The sequence below is a fragment of the Haemaphysalis longicornis genome, unplaced genomic scaffold (assembly GCF_048455015.1).
Source record: "Haemaphysalis longicornis isolate Haplotype H1 unplaced genomic scaffold, Haemaphysalis longicornis Haplotype H1 scaffold_251, whole genome shotgun sequence".
In the NCBI taxonomy this organism is placed as follows: domain Eukaryota; kingdom Metazoa; phylum Arthropoda; class Arachnida; order Ixodida; family Ixodidae; genus Haemaphysalis; species Haemaphysalis longicornis.
The window spans coordinates 274,883-296,524 of record NW_027526315.1 but is presented as its reverse complement, the minus strand read 5'-3'; the positions used below and the strand labels follow the sequence as shown (position 1 = coordinate 296,524).

At 46.6% G+C, this 21,642-nt stretch overlaps 1 protein-coding gene across 1 annotated transcript; it reads left to right on the top strand.

Moving 5' to 3' along the window:
- Positions 1 to 12,934: 12,934 nt before the first annotated feature.
- On the top strand, positions 12,935 to 16,749 carry LOC144172715 (sulfotransferase ssu-1-like). The gene is made up of 2 exons (XM_077701331.1): positions 12,935 to 13,164; positions 15,695 to 16,749. The coding sequence occupies exon 2, from the start codon at positions 15,709 to 15,711 to the stop codon at positions 16,669 to 16,671; it is 963 nt and encodes a 320-aa protein (XP_077557457.1). The 5' UTR covers positions 12,935 to 13,164; positions 15,695 to 15,708; the 3' UTR covers positions 16,672 to 16,749.
- Positions 16,750 to 21,642: the final 4,893 nt, after the last annotated feature.

Here is a 21,642-nt window from a genome sequence, read left to right as displayed (position 1 = left end):
TCAACTTCCTCCCAATTTTCACTATCACCGAAAAGGTTCATAACTTTGGCCTTTTAAAATATCTGTGAAGAAATCATAGTGGCGACTTTGCTAGCTCATAGGACGCGTCTGCGAAAAACAAAATTGAGAAGGCTCAAATTACGAAAGACAGACACACCTCCGGAGAACTAGCGGGCAGATTCCGGGACAAACATGTCACAATTAAGGCGGCTTTTATTAACGCTTTCCCTCTGTGTTTAACAAAACAGATACAAACCTCCACAAAGAGATTCGATACGCCAGGATCAAAGTTATTAGAAGAAAGTTCCAAAACCATGATAACAGAGCTTACGCCGATGCCGGGCTCTTCCAAAATATGAAGGTCGAAACATGTTCGTGTTGGACTACCGTTGCAATCGTTGCGCCTTCATGAACCTGCTACACACACAAACGGAAATGGCGGAAATTGGAGTCATCCTCTTGGTGATCCGTTTACGGGAACTATATACCTTGAATATCATTACATACGCTCACAAGAACATTAGGCACTTGACTGCAGACAGAGTACCTAAATACTGTAGAAAGAATCGCCAAACCACAAAGATGAACGTTCAGTTTACAATAACACCCGTGCACAAAGGTCTGGAAGCCAAAAAAGCAGCCTACCAGAATTCACTCGAAATCGCATACCCTGCTGCCTGCGACCACTACTACTACACTCCATTGACCGGGAAATGTGGAGAGCTTCTCATAGTATGAATAGGAACACCATCATTCTCCTGCCGCCAAGTTTGCGAAGGGTAAAAAACAACATATATACCCGAAAATCTAGAGGAGTGAAGATGTGTGGTAAGAAAAGTTCGACATTATCATTAAACTGTGCTAAATATATGAAAACGTTCAATATTTTGCACGGTATGAGGTCATATCAAACGGCGTGCTCACAGCAGACTGACTCAAACATTGCATATTCCACTTACACTTACACGAGAGACTAGTCTGACGAGCTTTTTTCTTCAAGATAAGTTTGAGCTGAATGAGAGTCCAAGGGAACAAGCTGCTTCATCTGGGGCTCTGAACTTCTGTTTCACTGTTGTGCTATATCACCTATACCCCTTTTCCCCAAACTCGCGCCATATGTTACTCAACAAAGGTATTCTCTCTCCCTCTCTCTTATTAAAAAAACCGAAACGTTCAGTGCAACACGGCGCTACAGCAAAAACACTTTTCAACAACGACACTGTCGGCTTGGCTTTCAAACTGACTAACATCCCGCAGCCATAACTTTTCACACCTACATCCTAAGCCACACAAGCGGAGATGGCCGCTGTTTTTCCTGTTCCGCGGCGGTAAAGGCCGTTGTTCCGAAGTCTTGCTTTCGTCACTGAGCTTAAGTGCTTGGAAAGTAGAAATGGCAATTGCTGTTACTCCGTTCCAAAGCGTCCCTCCCCTACTCCCTTCGCCGAAGTAACGCTATCGCCTCGTGTATTTTAAGTCCTAAACGTAGATGTACTCTCCAGCCTTTTCTTTCTTCGGTTTTACTTATTTATACACGTACAGTTTCCTCGCCGAATTTTTTCCAACAATACTACTAAATTCAAGACGCAGTGAAACAAAGGTAGAACCCTAGAAATATTTTATTTACTGAAAGTTGATTGGCAGAATCTGATTTTGTAGAGCCCTTAAGGCGTGGTGCTGCGTCTGTATAAGCTGGAAATGTAACGGAAAACGTGAACTACATTCGCGCCCCCAAATATTTCGGGCAGCATTTCACCCATATTTGTGTCTGTGAGGGCAGCTTCTGCGACTTACTTTGCGATCACAAGCGTTGCAACAAAGAGCGAACGCTCACAGCCACAGGTGCAATTGATAAACGCAAACTTTTTTCGGTTGGTATAGCAGCTGGCTGTTCTTCTTGCGCTCTCCTCGAGGAGACGCGTGCACCGCGAACAACCTTGAACAGGACCAACCTTTGTGGGGGTTTCGGTGCGTGAGACTCGCCTGACTCTTGCGCTTTTAGGTCAAAATCACAGTTGGTATATCCGGTTACAGCGCAAGTTTTTGTCGATGGATTGCACATTTTCCTAGCGAGAGGCTCCGCAGGGCAGCATAGCAGTGTACGATAAAAACGTAAGCTGCCACGTGCTCAATGGTATTTGATAGCGCGCGGGCCCTAGCACCGTATCTTTTACTCGGGCTTTACTTTTGCTGTAAATGGGATATGCTGATGGCAGTATCCGGCGACACTCGGTGTCTTATTGAGCAAAAAGATGGTAAACTATGCAAGTTTATTATCAGACAAAATAACAACACCGTAGTTATATGAGATACTGACTCTCTTCGCTCAAACACAAAGATGCCCCAATCACAGCACTGGACGCAAAACCCACACAGAGACAGATATTTGTTTCAGTCCCCTGCTCTCACCGAGGAAGGTATGGCCAAGGTTTCGCCATTAAACGTTCCTCAAATCAACTACGCAGACATCACTAGACAGCGGTTGGCTTATGAGCAACGAGGAGACGCAAGTCTAATATCTGTGCTACACGGCGACTTTCAATTGACAATTGAACGCTCGCCTGCAAGTGCGCCCTGTGCATTTACAATGGGACACTCGATAGACACTTGGTTCAACGGCCTTCGGAAGGCCTTTATAACGGCCGTGTAGCACAGGTGTAAGAAGCCGTTTCCACAAGGTAGGAAAAGACTTCCCCTGCGGAAACACACAAAAATGTTGTTTTTTCCAATAAACGACGGCTCGTAGCGGCAATATCGGCTTTCCATGAATAGGGCATTTAGGCAAGCTGTCGTTCGGAAGAAACTGAGGGAATTCATCTTTCTAATCGCCCATCAGGGTACTGTGTGACTGATGCGGTGTGACTGATGATGCCTGTGTTTCAACCTCTGCAAAAGAAGCCTCTCTCGCCCAGCGCGCTGCAGCCATCCCCTGATTCGCCTTGTGATCCGATTTCTTCACGCTCTGGCTGCGTGGTCTTCAGACTTCTTCTTCATTGTTCACTAAAACCTAATCATAGAAGCATTAGAAGTGTTTGTTCAGTGGCTCTACAAAACGTGTAGCACTAATATCGGCGAGGATTGGCTGTAGAGAACTCTTGTACCAGGCATGCATGAGGGGAAGAGATATCGAAAGAGGCTAGTCGATGAGCAGCTCAAATTTAAGGCGGTTAATGTCCAGTGCTAGACGAATATATTAATTGCCGTGGGGAGGTAGCACATTTGGATGAAATTACCATTGTTTTCAAAAGGCCTGTTACCGCTTCCACGAACGTCACCTTGGGTACATCACGTTGCCCGAACTCATAACTGAGCACTCACGGCGCAGTCGGTGATCCCGCTTTTTCTGTAGTATCTTGATAACTGGTCAGCGATCACTGACCAGCAGTCGATTTCCAGCTGCTATAAAAGAGTGCGTGGCCCCAAATGGCACGTACGTTCTGGGACTAGTGGATTTTTGACTGGCGTAAGGTCTGCTAAGCATGTCTTTGTTTTAAGTGAGCAGACTAGAGGAAGCGCATATAGAGGAAGGCTATAGAGCTGCGAAGTGAGGATTTGAGATTTATTTTGGGAAACGTTTAATGCGGTATACGGTACGTAGTGGAGAGTTCTCTTGCGTAAGGTCTACCGATCGTTCCTTTGGTTTGAATCAGCTGTTCCTAAGAGAGGACAGCCCGATAGTCCGCGTGGCGGTAGAGGTCCAATGGGAGTCCTCGAGAGTCACTGATTGTTTTTGTCTGCCAGTTTTTGTTGCGTGAATAACTTCCTCCCCACAAATTGCTGCCGGGATGTCGACAGGCCCTGCCTCATAGTGTGGGGATCGTCTACTATGATTCCTCTGTTTTTGTAAGTTGTGCACGGGAGCAGACCACCGAATTTGTGTGTGTAGTAGAAGTTAGGAGTTGAGCCTTTGGTAGTCCCCTTGTACCTTTTTTGCGTCGCCGTAAGTGCATCGCAAGTCCCGTGCACACGTGTTGTTCCTTTATGGCACAAAACCAAGGCTGAGTTGATCAGCAGGCCCTGGTACCCAGAGCTACCGAAGTCGCGGCTGGCCTTCGCCCAGCCGCCACCAACCCCCAGTAACCGTGGCTCAAATAAAAGCCTCTCTCTCTCTCTCTCTCTCTCTCTGTGTGCGTGTGTCTGTCTGTCTGTCTGTCTGTCTGTCTGTCTGTCTGTCTGTCTGTCTGTCTGTCTGTCTGTCTGTCTGTCTGTCTCTCTCTCTCTCTCTCTCTCTCTCTCTCTCTCTCTTCGCGCGCAAGGGCCAGTGTCAGTAGTTTCAAGTTTCGTCGAGCTATTGGACGTTATGCTTGTATTCCGTGCCGGGCCGCTAAATGCTTCCTTTGTTTATCCGAACCTGACTCCGCCTGAACCTTCCCACAAATTTCAACAGGCGTCCTCAGGAGAAGTCCAGCGCACCTTGCAGTTATAAACAACCGTAGCCGCTCCTCCTTCTTCGGCCCGCCGCAAGCTTTCCGAGTGGGTTCGTTGAAACCGTGACTTCAATACTGTTCTCGAGAGGCGAGACGGCGGTCGGAGATGAGACAAATCCGCTCTGCGTGGCTTCCTTCAGGAGGTGCCCTGTTACAGGGCTTCTTCCACGAAAATGTAGAAAGAGGAACGAGCCGCTGTGAACCATTAAGGCGTGTTCTTTATTGGAAAAAGCTGATTTAAATTCCTTTCATTTCATTTTTATTTTCTTCAGGGTCAAACTTGTGTAATACATAAGTGGTGGATACACGGGGAAAATAAATTGAAACGCATTAGCTTTAGCAAGAACTCTGGCCATCGTGGCCCCAAAATAATGATATCTTACCTCGCCAAAAAGCAGACATTTGTTTGCAAGGCTTGCGACATATCGCTGTGATGACCATTGTTCAGTGGAGATAGCAAAAAAAGCGAAGTGGCCTTTATCGGAGCACTTACGCGTGCTTGACAGATAAAACACAAGGGGTCTCGCCCGGTCTGGCGCCTGCCAAGCTTTTAGGGCAAGACACAAGCGCAGGAGGCAGCGAGCGTAGACGGAATAATCAAAGCAAGTTTAGAAAAAGGAAAAAAAAAACTGTCACAAGTGCTAGAGGAAAGAAGAGAGTGGGAGACAAAACGAAACAGAGAGGGAAGCCAGAAAGCCGGCGGCGGTCTTAGGACTGGCTTTAATGCCACTGCGTGACTATAGTGATTCGGTAGCGCATAGGCAAGGAAGAGAATTGCACACGGCTTGTGGAGTTTGCACCTATCTTTGACGCGCACCATCGGTGCTTGTTGAAAGCGAGATATGAAGTTGTGGGGCAGACATCAGGAGGACGATCCCTCACCCGGCAGTGGCCTATGTGTACTAGAAAAACAAGAGTCCTGGCGAAGCGGAATTGGCCGACATAAAAGAAAATGACACGTAAGGGGTCTCCTTGTGTATTCTAGCGATCACTAAATAACACTCATAGTGGGTACGGACAGGTATGTGCCTTCTTAGAAGTTTGTGGCTGCATTATTCACAACACTCTTGTGGTCATCTTTAATGTGCAGATGTTCAAAATTGTCTTATATTACAATAACGTGGATTGATAAAATGGCAGCCGTGATAGAATTTTCGTCGGCTAATAACGGCGATATATGAGGTGATTTAAAAGCTCTGTTTCACTTGTTCCCGGTCATCGTCTTGCGGTGTTCCATAAGATTGATGGAAAAAAAATTACGCCCACCTCCCGTCGCGGGAACCCTGGTGTGATCCAACGCATATCATGGGAGGTTCTTTTGGCGTTTTCCATCGTATTGATTACGCTTATAGCAGGGATTCTCACGCGAAGGGGAGGTGGGCGGATGACCGTCGACTGAGACCGCCGGAGCGCTGCATGCCGCTTTATATTCACAGCGGCCGAAGGAGAGGAGAGCGCGGAGAGAGAGAGAGCACTGCACATGCGGAGCTCCGAGCGCAGCGCCGCCCACCGGCGCCTAGCAACGGAGTGAGAGCGCGCTGCGCCAACCCGCAGCTGTTTGGGAGAGAGTGTTCGCTATCGAAGAGAGGAGAGGAGGAGAGGCGCAGCTGTGCGGACAACGCCGGACAGACGAAGGAAGGAGAGAGGGGCGAGCATGAAATGCGTTGCATGTAAAACTCAGAGCGAAGCTGCTTTGATCACTCGCAAGTGTGCGGGACTGCGCTCAAGAACGATGCATGTCCGAGACCCCTTCAATTTTGAAAGATGTGCCCGCATACCGATGGGTGCTTGATAATCGCTAACCATAGCGGAAGCTAATCGGCTGTTGCGGCATCTTGGGGAGAGTGAATCGAAAACGGCATCGTCGCTTTGGAAAAATTCAATGGCTGACGCATAAATAGAGGACAGTTTGTACCGTTTTGCACCATTAAAGTCTCTACCATAAAACAAGTCTCTCCGTGCATTGACAAAAATAATTAGGAAGATCTTTCTCTTGCGATCTTCCTTAAGCCTAATGGCGTTGTTGGCAAAAAAATTCTCCCCTGAGTCCACGAACACGAAGGCAAGCTGAAGCTGTTTGACAAAGTCGGTTACCCGTACACAGTCACCTATTTCCGCGACTAAACTTTTGTCGTTAGGCTCTGATTGATAAGATATTATGTTCGGAATCCAAAACAAGCATAGGCAGCCCTTGGGAACATGGAATAAAATGAGAATCTCATGGCGCTACTATTGTATTATTCGATATCTCCGAAACTCAAACCATAAGGAAGTTTGTGAAGGAACAACTAGAACATCCAACGCCACGTCATGCAATTCTGACGTCACCCAAATGGATCATGGACTTCGTTATAAAGCCGTTTCTGGTGGAGCCTCACCAGAGTATTTCCAAGCAGTGAATCCCGAATTTCATCGTGAGTGCAACTTTGAGAAGACGGCCCACAGCAGCGAGGAAGCGGAAAGTTAGGCATCTTCAGCAGACATTCATTTAAAGCAGCCGTCATGGCATGCAAATTACCAACGTGATAACTTGGGCGAGTTGGTGATGCATGTTGAAACACAGCTTATATGGCAAGACACAGGACGGTAGCAAGAGGAAAAACGAAGCGCTGACTTAAAACTGGAATTTGTTTTCTCCAACGATGCCAAAAATAAACGAAGCCGAAGAAAAGAAAACACAAAAAAACACATGAAAAAGCTGGCATTAAAACTGAGAGCCAACGCCACAACTAACCATTATCGGTACCGGTCCTCTTAAGATACTCTTTGTCCTTCTTCGTGCGTGCAATGGAGGCTGCACAGATGCAATTCTGACCCAGGCGTTCAATCACAGCCAGAGTTTGAGTCCAGAGTTAGCGTCAGCGGAGAAAATAAAATCCAGTTGTAAGTCAGCGCTTCATGTGTCCTCTTGCTATCGTCCTGTGTCTTGTCGTTTGCGCTATGTTTCAACATACAAATTATTAGACGTTTCAGCCAGCTCATGCTACAGCCAGTAAAAACACAGAGAAACATGAGCAATGTATCTGCAGAAGGTTACATGGACACAAAATCCGTGTGCAACAGTCTGATGTTCTAACAGTTAACGAGTTATGCAGCACAACCGAACAAGAGCATGACTGCTAGTGTCCTGAACCAGGATAGAAAAATTTAAAGCCCATTGAAGTCCATAGCTACCGTCACCAAAGAGATGCACCTCCGAAAGAGACCGAAAATACGTCTGTTCAGCAGATGCACCAGAGAAAAAACAAAAAAGAAACAACGAAATTCTACCACGAGGACTACCATAATAACTGGCTTCGAATGATCCTGAAAAGAAGAGCTAACTTTTACCTGGACCCCACACTCCTCAATGGGCTGATAGACCTCACGGTGCTAATGTATCTAGCATTAGCGCTATCAGCGCTTGAAGAGTAAGCTGTCCTAAGGCGAAACTACCAACACATAAAATGATATGCTATTTATTGGACTAGAATGATCGGTGAACTTGCTTACGGACTCGTCCAGTACGGGGAGGGTGTTTAGAAAAATGAAGGCTCCCGTTTCCCAAGCTTGTTAACATTATAACCACCGTTATGAAAATGGATTCATGGTTCCCCGAGCGCAAGTATCGCCCGTTTGTCTTCCTGTTTCCCATAATAGCATCTCTGTCGACAGTAATAAAATATGTCGCAATTTGCACACACATAACACGATTTTTTGCGGTTTTTTCACCACGATTCCGAAATTGCTATAGTGACAACCGCATGCCACGGTAGGAGTCCTGAATGGTAACCTTCCTTAATATAACGTATTTACTCGATTCTAAGCCCCCCCTTTTTTCACGATCGCGATGCCCAAAGTTAGTAGTCCGCTTAGGTTCAAAAAACATTAATTAACACCCCCCTCGACACACGCACACTACTGAGCTGCGGTATCTGGACGAAGTGGGCGCAAGGACTAATGTTTCATTTGGCAAACATCATTAAAGATAAAAAAATTGCACAGGCAGTGAACCCACTGCTTACGTCTGACACTATGTCACCTATACCACTCTAGTCCGTTGTACCGTATGAGCCACCGCTTTATGTATCCCCCAGCAGGTCGTATTCTGTTCCGTCGAATGGTTTATAATTGAACATTTCATTGATGATGTGGTCAGAACATCATCTAGGACGTGCTTCCACGTGGCTGACATATACGTCGCGATGGTTGCTTAGAAAAGGGGGGGGGGGGGGGCGAATAGTCGCATGCACACTTTTTTTCCAGAAATTTTTTTCGGAACTAGGGGGGGGGGGGATACTTGGAATCGGGTGTGCCTAAAATTGCAAATTGCAAACGAGGGATTCCGTAAGAACACACACAAATGATGCAATCCCTATTGCCAGTGGTGTTCGGCTACTTGAAGGTGCTTTATAGCGCTGAATGAGGTGATTGTTATTTTCTGTATGACAGAGGAATAAAGAAATCAAAGTGGAGGAAAAAATCCGCCGTGATCGGAAGCGTCAATCAAACCCACAACCTCCACGTAATGCGTGCGGTGCGCTATCAACTGTGCTATCCCGGTGGCGGATTTTCTCGCGGCTTCAGCGGGTGCTTATATTTAGGGAGGTTCAGAGACCTGTCAACTGGCGCCGCCTTTGAAAACTGTGGGAGACGCGGAGCGCCTTTTTCGTTATCCCAGCGGCTGCGATAACTTTTTCGCTGGGATAACAAAAAAGACACTCGACGTCTCCCGCGGGTGTCGAGGGGCTACACTAGTTGTGCGGTCTCTGAACCTCCCTACAAGGAACAAGGTACAAGGTGGGCTGATGTGAGGAGGAGAGCACAGAAAGGCTCTTTTCCGTTCGTCGACAAAAAAAGAGGGAGTTAGCCTATTACAACTAAGATCCAAAATATTGTGTTGGCCTTCTTCGCCAATAAGCACATTGCCTGAAATGTGAATGAATTTCATGCCATTAGTGAGCGAGTGGCAGTTGTATCAATGTAAGGAGGCACAATTTACAGTAATCCAATATGATGCGCTGACGTCTGCCTACGAGGATCCACCAATTGACATGATGTCTTATGGAAGTGCCTAAAGGCCGGACCTAGCGACTTCCTTTCTTAGTATCAGGCTGTTTAAATAGCGCTTAAACAATTCCTTCCTTCAATGCATGTCGGAGGCCGTGGAGTCTACTTTGGGAGGCTTCGAAATATTTCAGTTCATATTTCCGACTGTTATTAATGCGATTGAAGCAGGAAAGCGGGTCGAGATCGACCAACTATGACTTTCTTTGGCCGGGGGAAGTAACGCACCCCTGTAATCCAGCGTGGGAGGAGGCCGGCGAGTCAAGTTGCGAAAGTAGCAAGTGCCGCAAGCGTACAGTCGTTTGTATTGGGAATACCGATTAAATTCGGGAAACCATTACGGGCCGGGGGAATGGCGACCCTTCTAACCGCAAGCTTTGGCGGGGCCAGCGACCTGATCGCAGAAAGCTGGGGGGAGTGACTGACCCCTGTAACCGAACGTCACCGGGGGCTAGATGTTGTACAGTCCGTATGAGGCCGGGGGGGGGGGTCGCGCCCCCCTGTAACCTTGCTGCGAGGGGCCTATAGACTGATCTTCTCTAGCTGAGGTCACGGCGACCTCGTCACCCGAAAATGCCGATGGGGCGCAGTTGCACGAGCTACTTGGTGTCCAGCACGGGGAAAACGAGGAAAGGGGGGGTGAGTACACCGACCGGGGAAACTCTCCTGGCTTAGTAACGGCTAGTAGGCCCGGACCGATCTCCTCTGCTGAGCCGCTGACCCCGCTGCAATGCCAAAAGACTCTTGTTCCATTGAGCGAAAGAGTAGGCACAGAGGAGGACATAAGTACAGGGCTCTCATAGCCCCTCCCATGGGAGCCTCGCGAACGTGGATTTCAGTTAACATTCGCATACAAACTTCCGGTGTCCGGAGACCGTGAAAAGCGGGTGTTGCAAGTACCCGTGTATAGCGGAAAGCTTCACTGGTGATTCGTGAGTACCTGGTGCGGGACAGTTGATCGAGGACGTTAGTACGCATCGGCCGCAGAGCTGGGGGTCGGGGGGGGGGCCCGATCGTCGCCACTAAATAGGGTACTTCCTGTCTCCGACAGTTGGGGCCCAGTTATCGGACCCTATGGGTGAGCGGTAACCCGTGGCAGGGACCGCATATTTGGCAATTGGCACTGTCGGATGCCCTCGCTGAGCAATCAGTCTTGGAAGAGAGTCAGACAAAAGGATTGGAGCAAAATTGCTCCCCCCATTCCCACCCTTCTTCCCATAACCCTTCCCGATGTCCAAGTTCCCGTTCCCAGCAACCCACCCTATCCGGCTTTTTCCTAGGGGGGACAAGGGGGGTCCCCCCGGGCTCGTCCCCCTGGCGGTGGGTCGCAAGAAAGCTTTTCCCGTTAATTTCTCTCCACCTTCGGGTGGACATAATTCTCTGCCGGTTGGCCCTTTTTTGTACTGTTGCAATTGGGTATAACCGGTTATACTACGGTGGTGCCGGGGAGCTATTGAAAGCTCCATTTACTCGATGTTATTACTTAGAGATTATTATATCGTTTGACCGTTTACACAACAGGCACTTCAAAGCGTTTCCCATGAGGGCCAATGGGCACGCGCCTGTTGGTTGAAACAAAGGATTTATTTTTCTGAATTTAGTTATCATTCTTTCCCTACTAATTTCTGCAGGTAACCGCATAATAGAATGGAGATGGCCCGCCCAGCAACTTATCGACGGCGTAGTGAGATGCATAGGGATCGACCGCGACACACTGCGCTCCAGTCTGTCTGGAGTTGAGGGCCGGAGCAGGGGACGTGGGGCAGTCCCAAAAACAGCCCATATTAGGTACAGTACACCATGCAGTTTATTCTTAAGGGAGCGAATCCATACTTACCAACGACGAACTCTGCTGCAAATTTTGGGCTCTCCAGTACATGCAAGTTAAGCACTGAAAATCACCCGCGAGCGCTATCACCGATAGCCCTAACACACATGCCGATTTTCAGAGATGCAATTACAAAAGACGGCCAGTGTGTCAACGTGGCCCACAATGTTTGGGAAGTGTGTGTCTCTGTTTTTCAAATGCTCACCAATCTAAGCAGCTTCCAATTCCAGGATGTCACATGTGAAAAGTTTGTCGACGCCATTTCGATAGAAACTTTGAATACAGTGATTTGAATACAAGTGATTTGAATTTGAGTGATTTGAATACACTTTGAATACAAGTGGCGCCCGGATACGTCCTGGCGAGTGGAGGAAACGTGTTTTTTTTTTGGGTCGTACGAGCAGTACAAGGTCGATAATTGCGACGTTGTGCTTGCTCTCGATTATTTCCTCCGGGAACATTACAACGCGTGGTGGGTCATAGTGGAAAGTGTTGTAGATGAGTTTTTCCAATCGTAAGATTTCCGAGTGCTGATTTTGCTGCGCTCCTCACATGTCTGCAGTTTTGCAATATGCGTACGGCGATTTCTTTCTGTTAAAGAAGCGAATTTCTGTTACTCATCTTCATTGCAGACCAATATTCTGCTTCAAATGGGGGTCGCTATCTTTTACAACTACAGCGTGTCCTCCGGAAAGGAGCCGTTCAGCGCTGCTTGCGTATAACAGAGTTTCAGACGTTCTGCGCCGAAGCTACCCTTCGCATGCTTGGTGGGCCTCATTAAATAGGTAAGGGCCCATTTACTCCACCTTATGACCACTATTACACGTCAAAATACTGTGCGTCTGTACCTTCGGGCTAAGAATAAGCGACCGGAAGGTACCACTCTCCATCTTGTTACCGCTTGAGAATAAAATCCTCCATCTCGTTTAATAGTGCTTTAGCAACTTAGCTACCGTAGCTAAGTTGCTATAGCGCAACTTACATAATTTTGAGTACAGAAGTTTTTTTTCTGGGCTGCTGCATTCGTTTTGCTTAGCGATGTAGTCGCTGCAGTAATTTAGTCACCCTCACAGCTGAGTTTCGTATTGAAAGAGAACAGGAAAAAAGTGACGCAAAAACATCTCGAGGATGGCCAAAATAGGTTTCGTCTAACAATAAACCACTTGTTAAAGGTAAACTGCTGTTATTTTTGATGCCAGAAATATTAGGAAAGGTATCGATGTCACGTGACGCGCAGTTACCGGAGCAGCTTCTGACTATGTGCTGACAACGTTAGGAATCACGGCCTCAAAACAAGGGCACTCTTACAATAGGAAAACCTATTTGCCAGGCCTGAGAGCATTCTCCATACCGAACCATTGTGTAGCGGAGATAACAGAGGGAAAAAGATTTCGAGTGGCCTTTATCGGAACCCTTACGCCCGAACAGCAGATACGAGGCCCAGTGATACGCAAAACGTGACGTCTGAAGCACGTCCACAGAGACAGTTCATACGAAACAGAAGCCGAATATCTTGACAGAATTTTTTGGGCGCCTTCATCAACAGGAAGACAAACTGATTGATGTGCCAGCACAAAGAAGAAAGGAAAACAGGCAGGCGAAGGGAGAGAGAAGCATGAACGTCTGTGCTAACAACACGAATGGCTGGCATGCTATTGCGCGACTATAGGAATTGGCTGAGCGCACAGGGAGGGAACAAAATTGCATTTGATTCGCGGAATTTTGCTCTTATCTTTGACCACGCAAGATGTGGCGATGAGCTCCAGACAGTAGGGTGTCGATGCATTGTCCGGCAGTAGTCTATGTGCGCTAGAAAATTGAGTATCCTGGTGTAGTAAATATAACCCCCATCGACAAAAAGAACGCGTAAGTGGCCCTTTCGTATATTTTCATAAAGACTGCTTAATTAGCTTTCTGTGTACTACTAGTACTGTATGTATTAGAAGTTTAAGGCAACATTGGTCACATGAAATGTTGGGGCATACCTTTATGAGCTCACGTTAAAATTACGGCGGATCAAAAGAAGTGCGTTTCAGGCATCTGGCAGCAATAGTGCCGATTTCCCGCAGTAGCCGCGCCGAAAGAGGTGGGGTCGTAAAAACTGCGTACTACCTCCACTGAGGGAAGCGACCGCAAATGCTTTTACGGATCACCACTTTCCTATCAGGCGCGAAATTAAAAAGTAGAATGAAGATAAAAAAGTCGTATTAGCACGATCTAAGGAAATACGTTCATTTGCGCACCAACAACGCGAAAGTTTGTAAATTTTCTACTGCTACTTCAAAATTCCTATTTGCACGCAAAAATGGTACGAGTGTGCATGTCTAAGAGTCTTAATGGCGTAAGCGCATCCAAGAACAAAGAGCGCCAAGACTGTGATCAGTGGTCATACAGTGTTAGCGTCTAAAACATGTATACTGTGAGTACGGCATAAGAAAAGCCTTATATGCTGGTTTAAAGGGCCCTAATTTAAATTTTGAAGGTGCTAATGAGGGTCACAGCGGTGGATGCTGGATCTTCAGCAATTCCATCGATACTGAGAGATTCCAAGGTTAAGTGGGGTAACAGGTGAGAGTTTAAAATTTGCTTTAACGACATTGGCGAAGATGCGCTTGTTCGGGAACATTGGTTGGTCTACAAAGAACGAGGAAGGACGAACTCGGTTTCTGTATGTGTATATCTCAGGAAATGTTGCCATCTCTTGCCGTTTATGTCTTTGCATTAGAATAAGGTATACAGAACTGAGAACCGTTCTTTAAATCTACTGCAAAATGGAGGTTCTGTTCTCTTTAAACGGTACGAGAGTGTTGCACGGGCCAACATGCTCATACAGGTCGCGCACACCATTATGCGCGCGACCAATTATCAGTGTGAATATGGATACTTCTGTGGTACTGCTTTGTTGCACTGTTTAGTTACTATCTATATGTGGTTTCATAAGCTGCAGTTAGCTGTAGGTTTGTGGGCTGGATGAGTTCTTCCGGGGTTCTCCCAGCCTCCTCTGTAAGGATAGCTTTAATTTCTTGTACCGGACGGGCGGGACACCCACGTCACGATGGAGTGCGACGCAGTGCCCAAACTCCCAACCAGAATTAATTGTCGGGTTTTCACCACAGGCAGACATTAGGGCCTTCTTGAGCCACTTCGGCGCTGTATGGATTGCATGCTGCTTTCGCGGTGTGCGAAAGTGATGTTTCATAACTGCCGTTCCGAACAAAACCGCTGTAGCATAGCTTGCTGGCGGAGCTGCGAGTTTTGTGAAGGCGTTTTCCTCAGAGTAGAATGCGATGTCGTGACTCCTGGAAAGGGCTGCGCTTACTCTATTTGAAATTTTACCGGTGTGAACTAATTCAGACACCGGCTATGTACAGTGTGCGAGGCGCCGATAGAATGAAGTTCTTCGACCACGCAAATAGTAGAAAGTAACTTTGGGGCCTGCTGGAGGAAGTGGATCGCCTGATTAATCTTGCGTTTCCATATCGCACCACTTTGCGTGACGTTGTGTTGACCAAAACGCGGTTTGAATTGTTTTTGAGGTTGAATAAAATGTGCAAGCCAAACCGAGCCTGGTTTCAGAGTATCAGTTGCATGTGGTTGCGCAAAATAAGCGGCACTGGGGTTCTAAACGTCCCCTGTAACACGTAATAAGGCACTATGATACTGACATTGTGGTAGGAGCGTTTTCATGTTCAATATTAACGCGCAGGTGTTCGTTCGGACACACTTAAACAGCCGTGGGGAATTCAAGCTAGTTGATATAGCGGAAGAACTATACTCGGGGCAACTTTCCTTGGCAATTGAGAAAAAGCTACGGGGGAGGGGGGCGGAGCTAACTACTTTGTGTTACTGCGCCAGAGTAGTATCCGGTAAGCTGGTTTCGCTTGCAGTCGCTTGCAAGCGCAGGTGTGTTGGTCTGAACTGAGCGTTTAAACTCCAACTCGTATGAAACAACTATACAGGCCATCTGATTGCTTTTGGAGAATTTCGTAGGAATACAAAAATCGCAAGTATCTATAAAATACGCAGCTTTTTTACCGCTAATTGCCCATGCCGAGAGGCCGGTTAATTACATTTAGTGTAAGGTTTTTTTAACCTCTAGGAGAAGAAATCATCCTCAGTAAAGATCCTTAACGAACAGGGTCCTTCACTGTGCCCAAAACATTTACGCCCTGTTTGAGTTATTTAGTGTCTGTGAAAATGTATTTCATGTGATATTTACACCTCTTTGCTCTGGCATGAAAAGCATATTATGGTTATTTCAAGGCCGGGAGCTTGTTTTTTCAGCATGAAATTTTAAACGGCCTCTACTTCCAGCCGGAAGGTTGCGCAGGTGCTTTTACGAATTAAAGATTTATTCCGCTGCGCGTGCTCATTGTGCCTTCACTATTCTTTCCAGCAAACACGTCCGACATGATGCAACGGAGAAGGCCTGCTCACCAACTGATAGACGGCATACCCCGGTGCGTGGGCGCAGACCCCGACTCACTGCGCAAGGCCCTGAAGTTTAGGGCCGGAGCCGGGGACGTGGTGCAGTCCACATATCCAAAAAGTGGGACAAATTGGGTGCAGTACATCACCCAGTTGATCCTCAAGGGTGGGGACGCGGTCCTGAGCTTCGAGGAATATTCCAGCAACTATCGACCCCTTGAGTACGTCAACTTTGAACATTGGAAATCGCCTCTGCCACTCAGAACTTTCATAACGCACTTGCCACTTTCAAGGGATGCCATAACAGAACAAGGAAAGTATGTCTACGTGGCTCGCAATCCCTGGGATGTTTGCGTGTCCTTCTTCCACATGGCCACTAACCTGATTACGCACAAGTTCCAGGATGGCACATTCGAAGAGTTTGTCGACGCCTTCCTTGCTGGAGACTTCGGGTACGGCGATTACTTCGAGCACGTGGCGTCGGGCTACGCTCTGAAGAATGAACCAAACGTGTTTTTTGTTACCTACGAGCAGCTCAAGAGTGATGCTCGCGGAGTTGTGCTTAGGTTGGCACATTTTTTCGGGGAGCGTTACGGGAAAGCTTTGGAAGATGACGAAGGTTTGCTCGAGAAGTTGCTGGAGAGGTCCAAGCCGGATTACATGAGGAGCATTGTGGTCGTCGATTTCGGCGGAAACTCTAACGATGAGTGGAACGAAATGATTTCAAGATTGCAAACTACTTGCAAAGAAGGTTATGAAGGCGACGAAAACAAGTACGCGCTTGTTCGGGAAGCAAAAGTCGGTGGATGGAAGAAGTACTTCACACCGGAGCTGCTTAGGCGAATGGAAGCGAAAATTCGACAGGCAGAGAAGACCTCTTCATTTATGGAGCTGTGGGCAGACATCCGCAAAGAAGCTGTACAAGCGGCTCAGAGCGAGAGCTAAGCCCTGCTTGTGCTGTGATACCGGATACGCACATCATAGAAATTTTAATAAACCAGGCTAGGATAGTAAAACAAAAACCCTTGTTATTTATTTATTTATTTTAGTTATTTATTTATTTGAAGTGCTCACCAACAGCACATGGCCTTCTCGGGTGATGCACCGCATACATAGGTACAAAGAATACGAACAGGCAACATACGTAGATGCATGGATACAAGGAATACAAACAGTACAAATATGGGCAGCGTATAAATCAAAATTGGTAAATGTGGAAGTGCAGATAGATATATACAAACGTGTGGTGTTATCGAAGGAGACACAAACATTTTTGAACGGTAACGGCTCGGAGGACGTGTCTGGAGTATGCACAGGAGAACACGTACGAACATGGGCAAGGTAGCGGTGTATGTGAGGAAACACGAGAGCAGGGAGAGAAGTGCAGGAGCGACCTCTCCACAGCATGCGTATTCAAAATATCATACATTTCAGAGAGCGCTTAAACAGTAACAAATCGCTGCAAAAAACGTCTATAGGAGATGGAAACAGACTGTTATAGGTGAGCTGGTACCGGCTGGCTGGTGCCAAACTCATTGATCTGTCTACATCAAAGCATCCATGCGGCCGTAGTGGTCTGCTTGGCACTCGCAGATGGACAGAGCTTACGAGGCAAGGGCAGTCGAACTTCGAGTGAATACAATTAAACAGAACAGCCAGGTCACGCCTGGAGCGCCTCGCTGATAGCTCATCTAAATTCAAGATCTTCAGAAGCCCACCGTGCTTCATATCGGCTCATAGGTGAGTGGCGAGAAAATAGGGTTCTAGTAAAGCGCTTCTGAATCCTTTCTAGTCGAAGGGAGGAGGAAGGGCTTAAACAATTCCAAATTGCACTAGCAAAGTCGAGCTTGGGCAAAATGAGAGCGCGATACAGTAAAACAAAGCATGATCGGTCGGTGAAATCCCTGGTCGCGCGGGAAATTACGCCAAGCGTACGGAGACAGGAGTTGGTCAGATAGTTCACATGCGCGTTAAAGAGCAGTTTCGCATCCATCATTACGCCCAAATCGCGCACTACGGTAGCGCGTTTTACAGGTTCACCGAACAGCAAGTATGTAAAAGTGAGCGGGGAAGACTTGCGAGTGTATGATATGACGATGGTTTTCGAGAGGTTAAGTTTTAAATAGTTGCAGTCACACCATGCAGAAACTGCGTTGATGTCATTTTGCAGCAGTACACGATCGTAAGGTGAAGAAATAGTGCGATAGAGCTTCATATAGTCGGCATACTGGGAGAGCGAACAGTGCTTAATAGCGGGGTGCATGTCATTAACAAAAATGTTAAAAAGGAGAGGGCCCAGTGTCGAGCCTTGGGATACCCCTGAGGTCATCGGGAAGGGCCGGGAAGTAGCGCCTTCGTAACTAACACAATTGGACCTTCCTCTTAAGTAGCTGCCGAACTACTGGCACAACTCAAGGGAAAGACCGTATGCGGACAATTTGCGAAGTAGTAGATCGTGATTAACAATGTCGAATGCCTTGCTACAGTCAAAATATACTGTATCTACCTGTTGGCGAGACAGTACTGGAGGGCCTATGTCCTTTAGAAAACAGGCAAGATTTGAATCTACCGACCTTCTGGGCATGAAGCCGTGTTGGTTGAAATGAATTAGTGGATGCATAGCTGATAAAAGGTATCGATGCAAGACCTTTTCGAAGACTTTGGAAAATGAAGACAGAAGAGAGATTGGCCTATAGTTTGCTGGGATTGTGGCGCTTCCGGATTTGTGCAAAGGGAAGATGGAACCAATTTTCCGGCCAGTTGAAAAATGTTGCTCAACAAGTGATATACGTATGATGTGACAGAGCAAAGGGGCAAAAACAGTGCAACAACCCTTCACGATGAAGCAAGGGATGCTGTCACAACCTGCCGTTGTTCTGTGTTGTTTTCTAATACACTATCAATAGTTGCACGCTGCAACAACTTGGTGATTGAATACACTCGGGAAGACATGCTTTGTATGTTTTTTATACCTACACTGAAAATACGTAGGAGCCGTTCTAAAAGTACCCAAAGGTTTAGAGGTAAGATTGTGCTAAATTTAATTGTGCTCATGCAGGGCAACCCGCTTTAAATGTGTCACGAAGCAATGAACCTGGGTCATTCCGTTCGCGCAATCTCAGACAGGCCATTAAATTTGGACATGGTGACTGTTCATGTTGTGTACCAACAGCTTGGTTGTCTGTTTGGGTGTCGATTGGGAAGTATTCGTGGCTTGAATTGAACCAAAAATGATTTTACGAGCTTGATTTTGTACAGCGTTTACAGTGCGGCAGCCTGGCGGGTCATCCTGAAGGGCGTGAGCTCATTGTTCATTGGAGGCATTTTAGTCGTGATTCCAGTCCGCAGCTTCGGCCGGTGCTGGCGTGCACTGGCGAATGCCGGTGCATGTGGTGAGTGCCGGTGAATCTGGATTGGCAAATTTTACCATGTTGTTTGAGCGTCGTGTTGGTAGGCGTCCTTCCAGGTCACGAGATATTTTGGGCCAACCTGCAGAGAATATTTGGTAAAGATAAAATTCGCCGCCTGTCTGCTGGCTTTGCTGCAAATGTAGTCAAAAGACGGTAGTCTTCTGCAGTTCCTGACACGCAAATGCCTCTCTCACCGTCCTCCTCTCACGATGTTCCACTCCCGTCTCACTGCTTCCTGCGATAAACACTGTGGATGTTTGCTCAATTCAATTGTATTGTCCAGCGCTCCGCTGCTCGCGCGTCTATTGAAAATTGTAATTAATGTGGGATTAACAATGCCGCCGTGGCTCCGGCATGAGCGTTTTTGCATTTTCGAGCGTAGATATTGCTTGAAATCGAAGTTTTCAGTATGCTGTCCCATATAATGAACGCAAATCTATTTTCAATTGAAAAAAATACACTGTTTCTTTCAAATATATATTGGTGTTTTTCCCCACCTACGCCTAATGTTTCCACTTTTCACTACAATCCTCTCTAGTACGAGACAATACACTAGATTTAGTGGGTTGGAAGGGTTTTCCCCATATAAAATTCTTGGTTCAGAATGTGTTAAACTTTTCGTCAGGTAGCTGAATCGAGGGCCGGAGAAGCAGCTAGACAGACACACGAGAATTTACGGGTTTAAGTAACCATAGAAGACTGCCGTCTCTAAAATAGTGAATAACTGTTGTATAAGCCCTTCTTAATTATTATCCGGTGTCTAAGTTACGCGATTTAATAAACCAAATAAACCACGTTCCTGTAGTGTGGCAAAGATATTTTTTTTCTAGTTATACACACTCGCCTACAGCAGCAGAGCTACCTATTGTATTACTGTGGTACACGACGCCATTGAGCAGGCAATATTGGTATTCTGAAACCTATTTTGAGAGCCTCCCTTTCCAGAGTACGACAAAATGTTTGGGTATGGTAGCATGATTTTACGAATTTTAATGGCTATGATAAATATACTCCTGCATGCATAGTTGGGTTGTATGTTTCTTCATAAGAGCTTTCGCTTAAGTTGCGCCATGTTATAAAAAGGTTAGGGCACTCAGCGTTAAGTGTTAATTATGTGTTATATCTGGTACGCGCTACTTTGTATGCATGTTCTTTATAGTGGACGGACTGTCACAGAAAAAGCTTATCCGTAGCCTCCTCGGCCCGACGAAACTTGCGGCTAACGATCTAAACTTAGCACCGTCTCAGGGTGAAAAAACAGCGAAGAGACGGGGACTAACGGACGAAAAGACAGTACAAGCGCTTTCGTTAGTCCCCGTCTCTGCGCTGTTTTTTCACCCTGAGATGTCAAACCAACTAGCCCAATCCCAAGCTTTAGTCTAGTTTAGCACAGTAACTGACGACTGCAGTGGATAAAAACTCCCTGGCGTGCGGCAGTTTGTTTATTCCGCCATTGAAGGCGTTGGTGCTAAAAACCAAAATCATGCGTGGCTTGTGAAATGAAGTTTTTGAAAGACCTGAAATCTAGCGATGATGCTGGTTGTGGCACGTTCGAATTTCTTCACGGAGTAAATCTGTTCCAGTGATGATTTAGTTAGACTTTGTTTTCTGCATTACACAATCGCTTCCACAGCAAACTCTGCATAACAATTTTGGGTCACCCTTAATTTTTTTATTTCTTTGGTTTCAGTTATTCGTAGGCTTTCTTTACCCCATTTGTGACAAGTAATTTAATATGTTTGTGGCGCTGGGGCATAACTGTGATACCTATATGCATGACATCAACTAAAACTCTATAAAGATATTATTTACTGAAAGTTGAGCTGGCGAACGTGATTTTGGTAAACCCCTAACATGGAGCGTTGCGTTGGTCCAAGCTGAAAATGGGACTGCCAACGGGAACAAGACAAGCGCAACAAAATGTTTGTTACAATATTTCACAGATACGTGCGTCTGCGACGGTGGCTTTTGCAACGTATTTGACGCTCACAAGCGTTGGTATAAACGTGCGAGTGATCTCAGCGTAGAGTTGAAACTGATAAATACAAACCTGTTTTCGTTGGGAATTACCATGACGAAACCAACGCCTGGTAACGGCCTTGAACACCGGCATCTCTTTTGAGGTTTCGGCCTGTCAGACTCGCCTGGCGGTTTCTCCAACACTTTCCGGCCTAAATCACAACTTGCAAACCTTATTACAGCACGAGTTTTTCTCGGTGTACTGAGCATTTTGCTAACGACGAGCTTTACAGTGAGCGTAGCAGTGTACTGTAGAAACGAAAACTGTCACTGCTCGAAGGTATTCGGCTGCAGGTTTGGCCTAAGCGCCAGCTTGTTTAGTCGAGCTTTATTTGTGCCTGGAAATGGTTTATGCTCACGGTAGTATCCGGTGCGTCTCCGGCGGCGTAAGAGGCCAAAATAATGGTTAAATATGCAAGTTTATTATCAGCCAGAGGAGGATTAGATATATCGACGCGTACAGCAGTATATTTGAGAATCGGTAAAA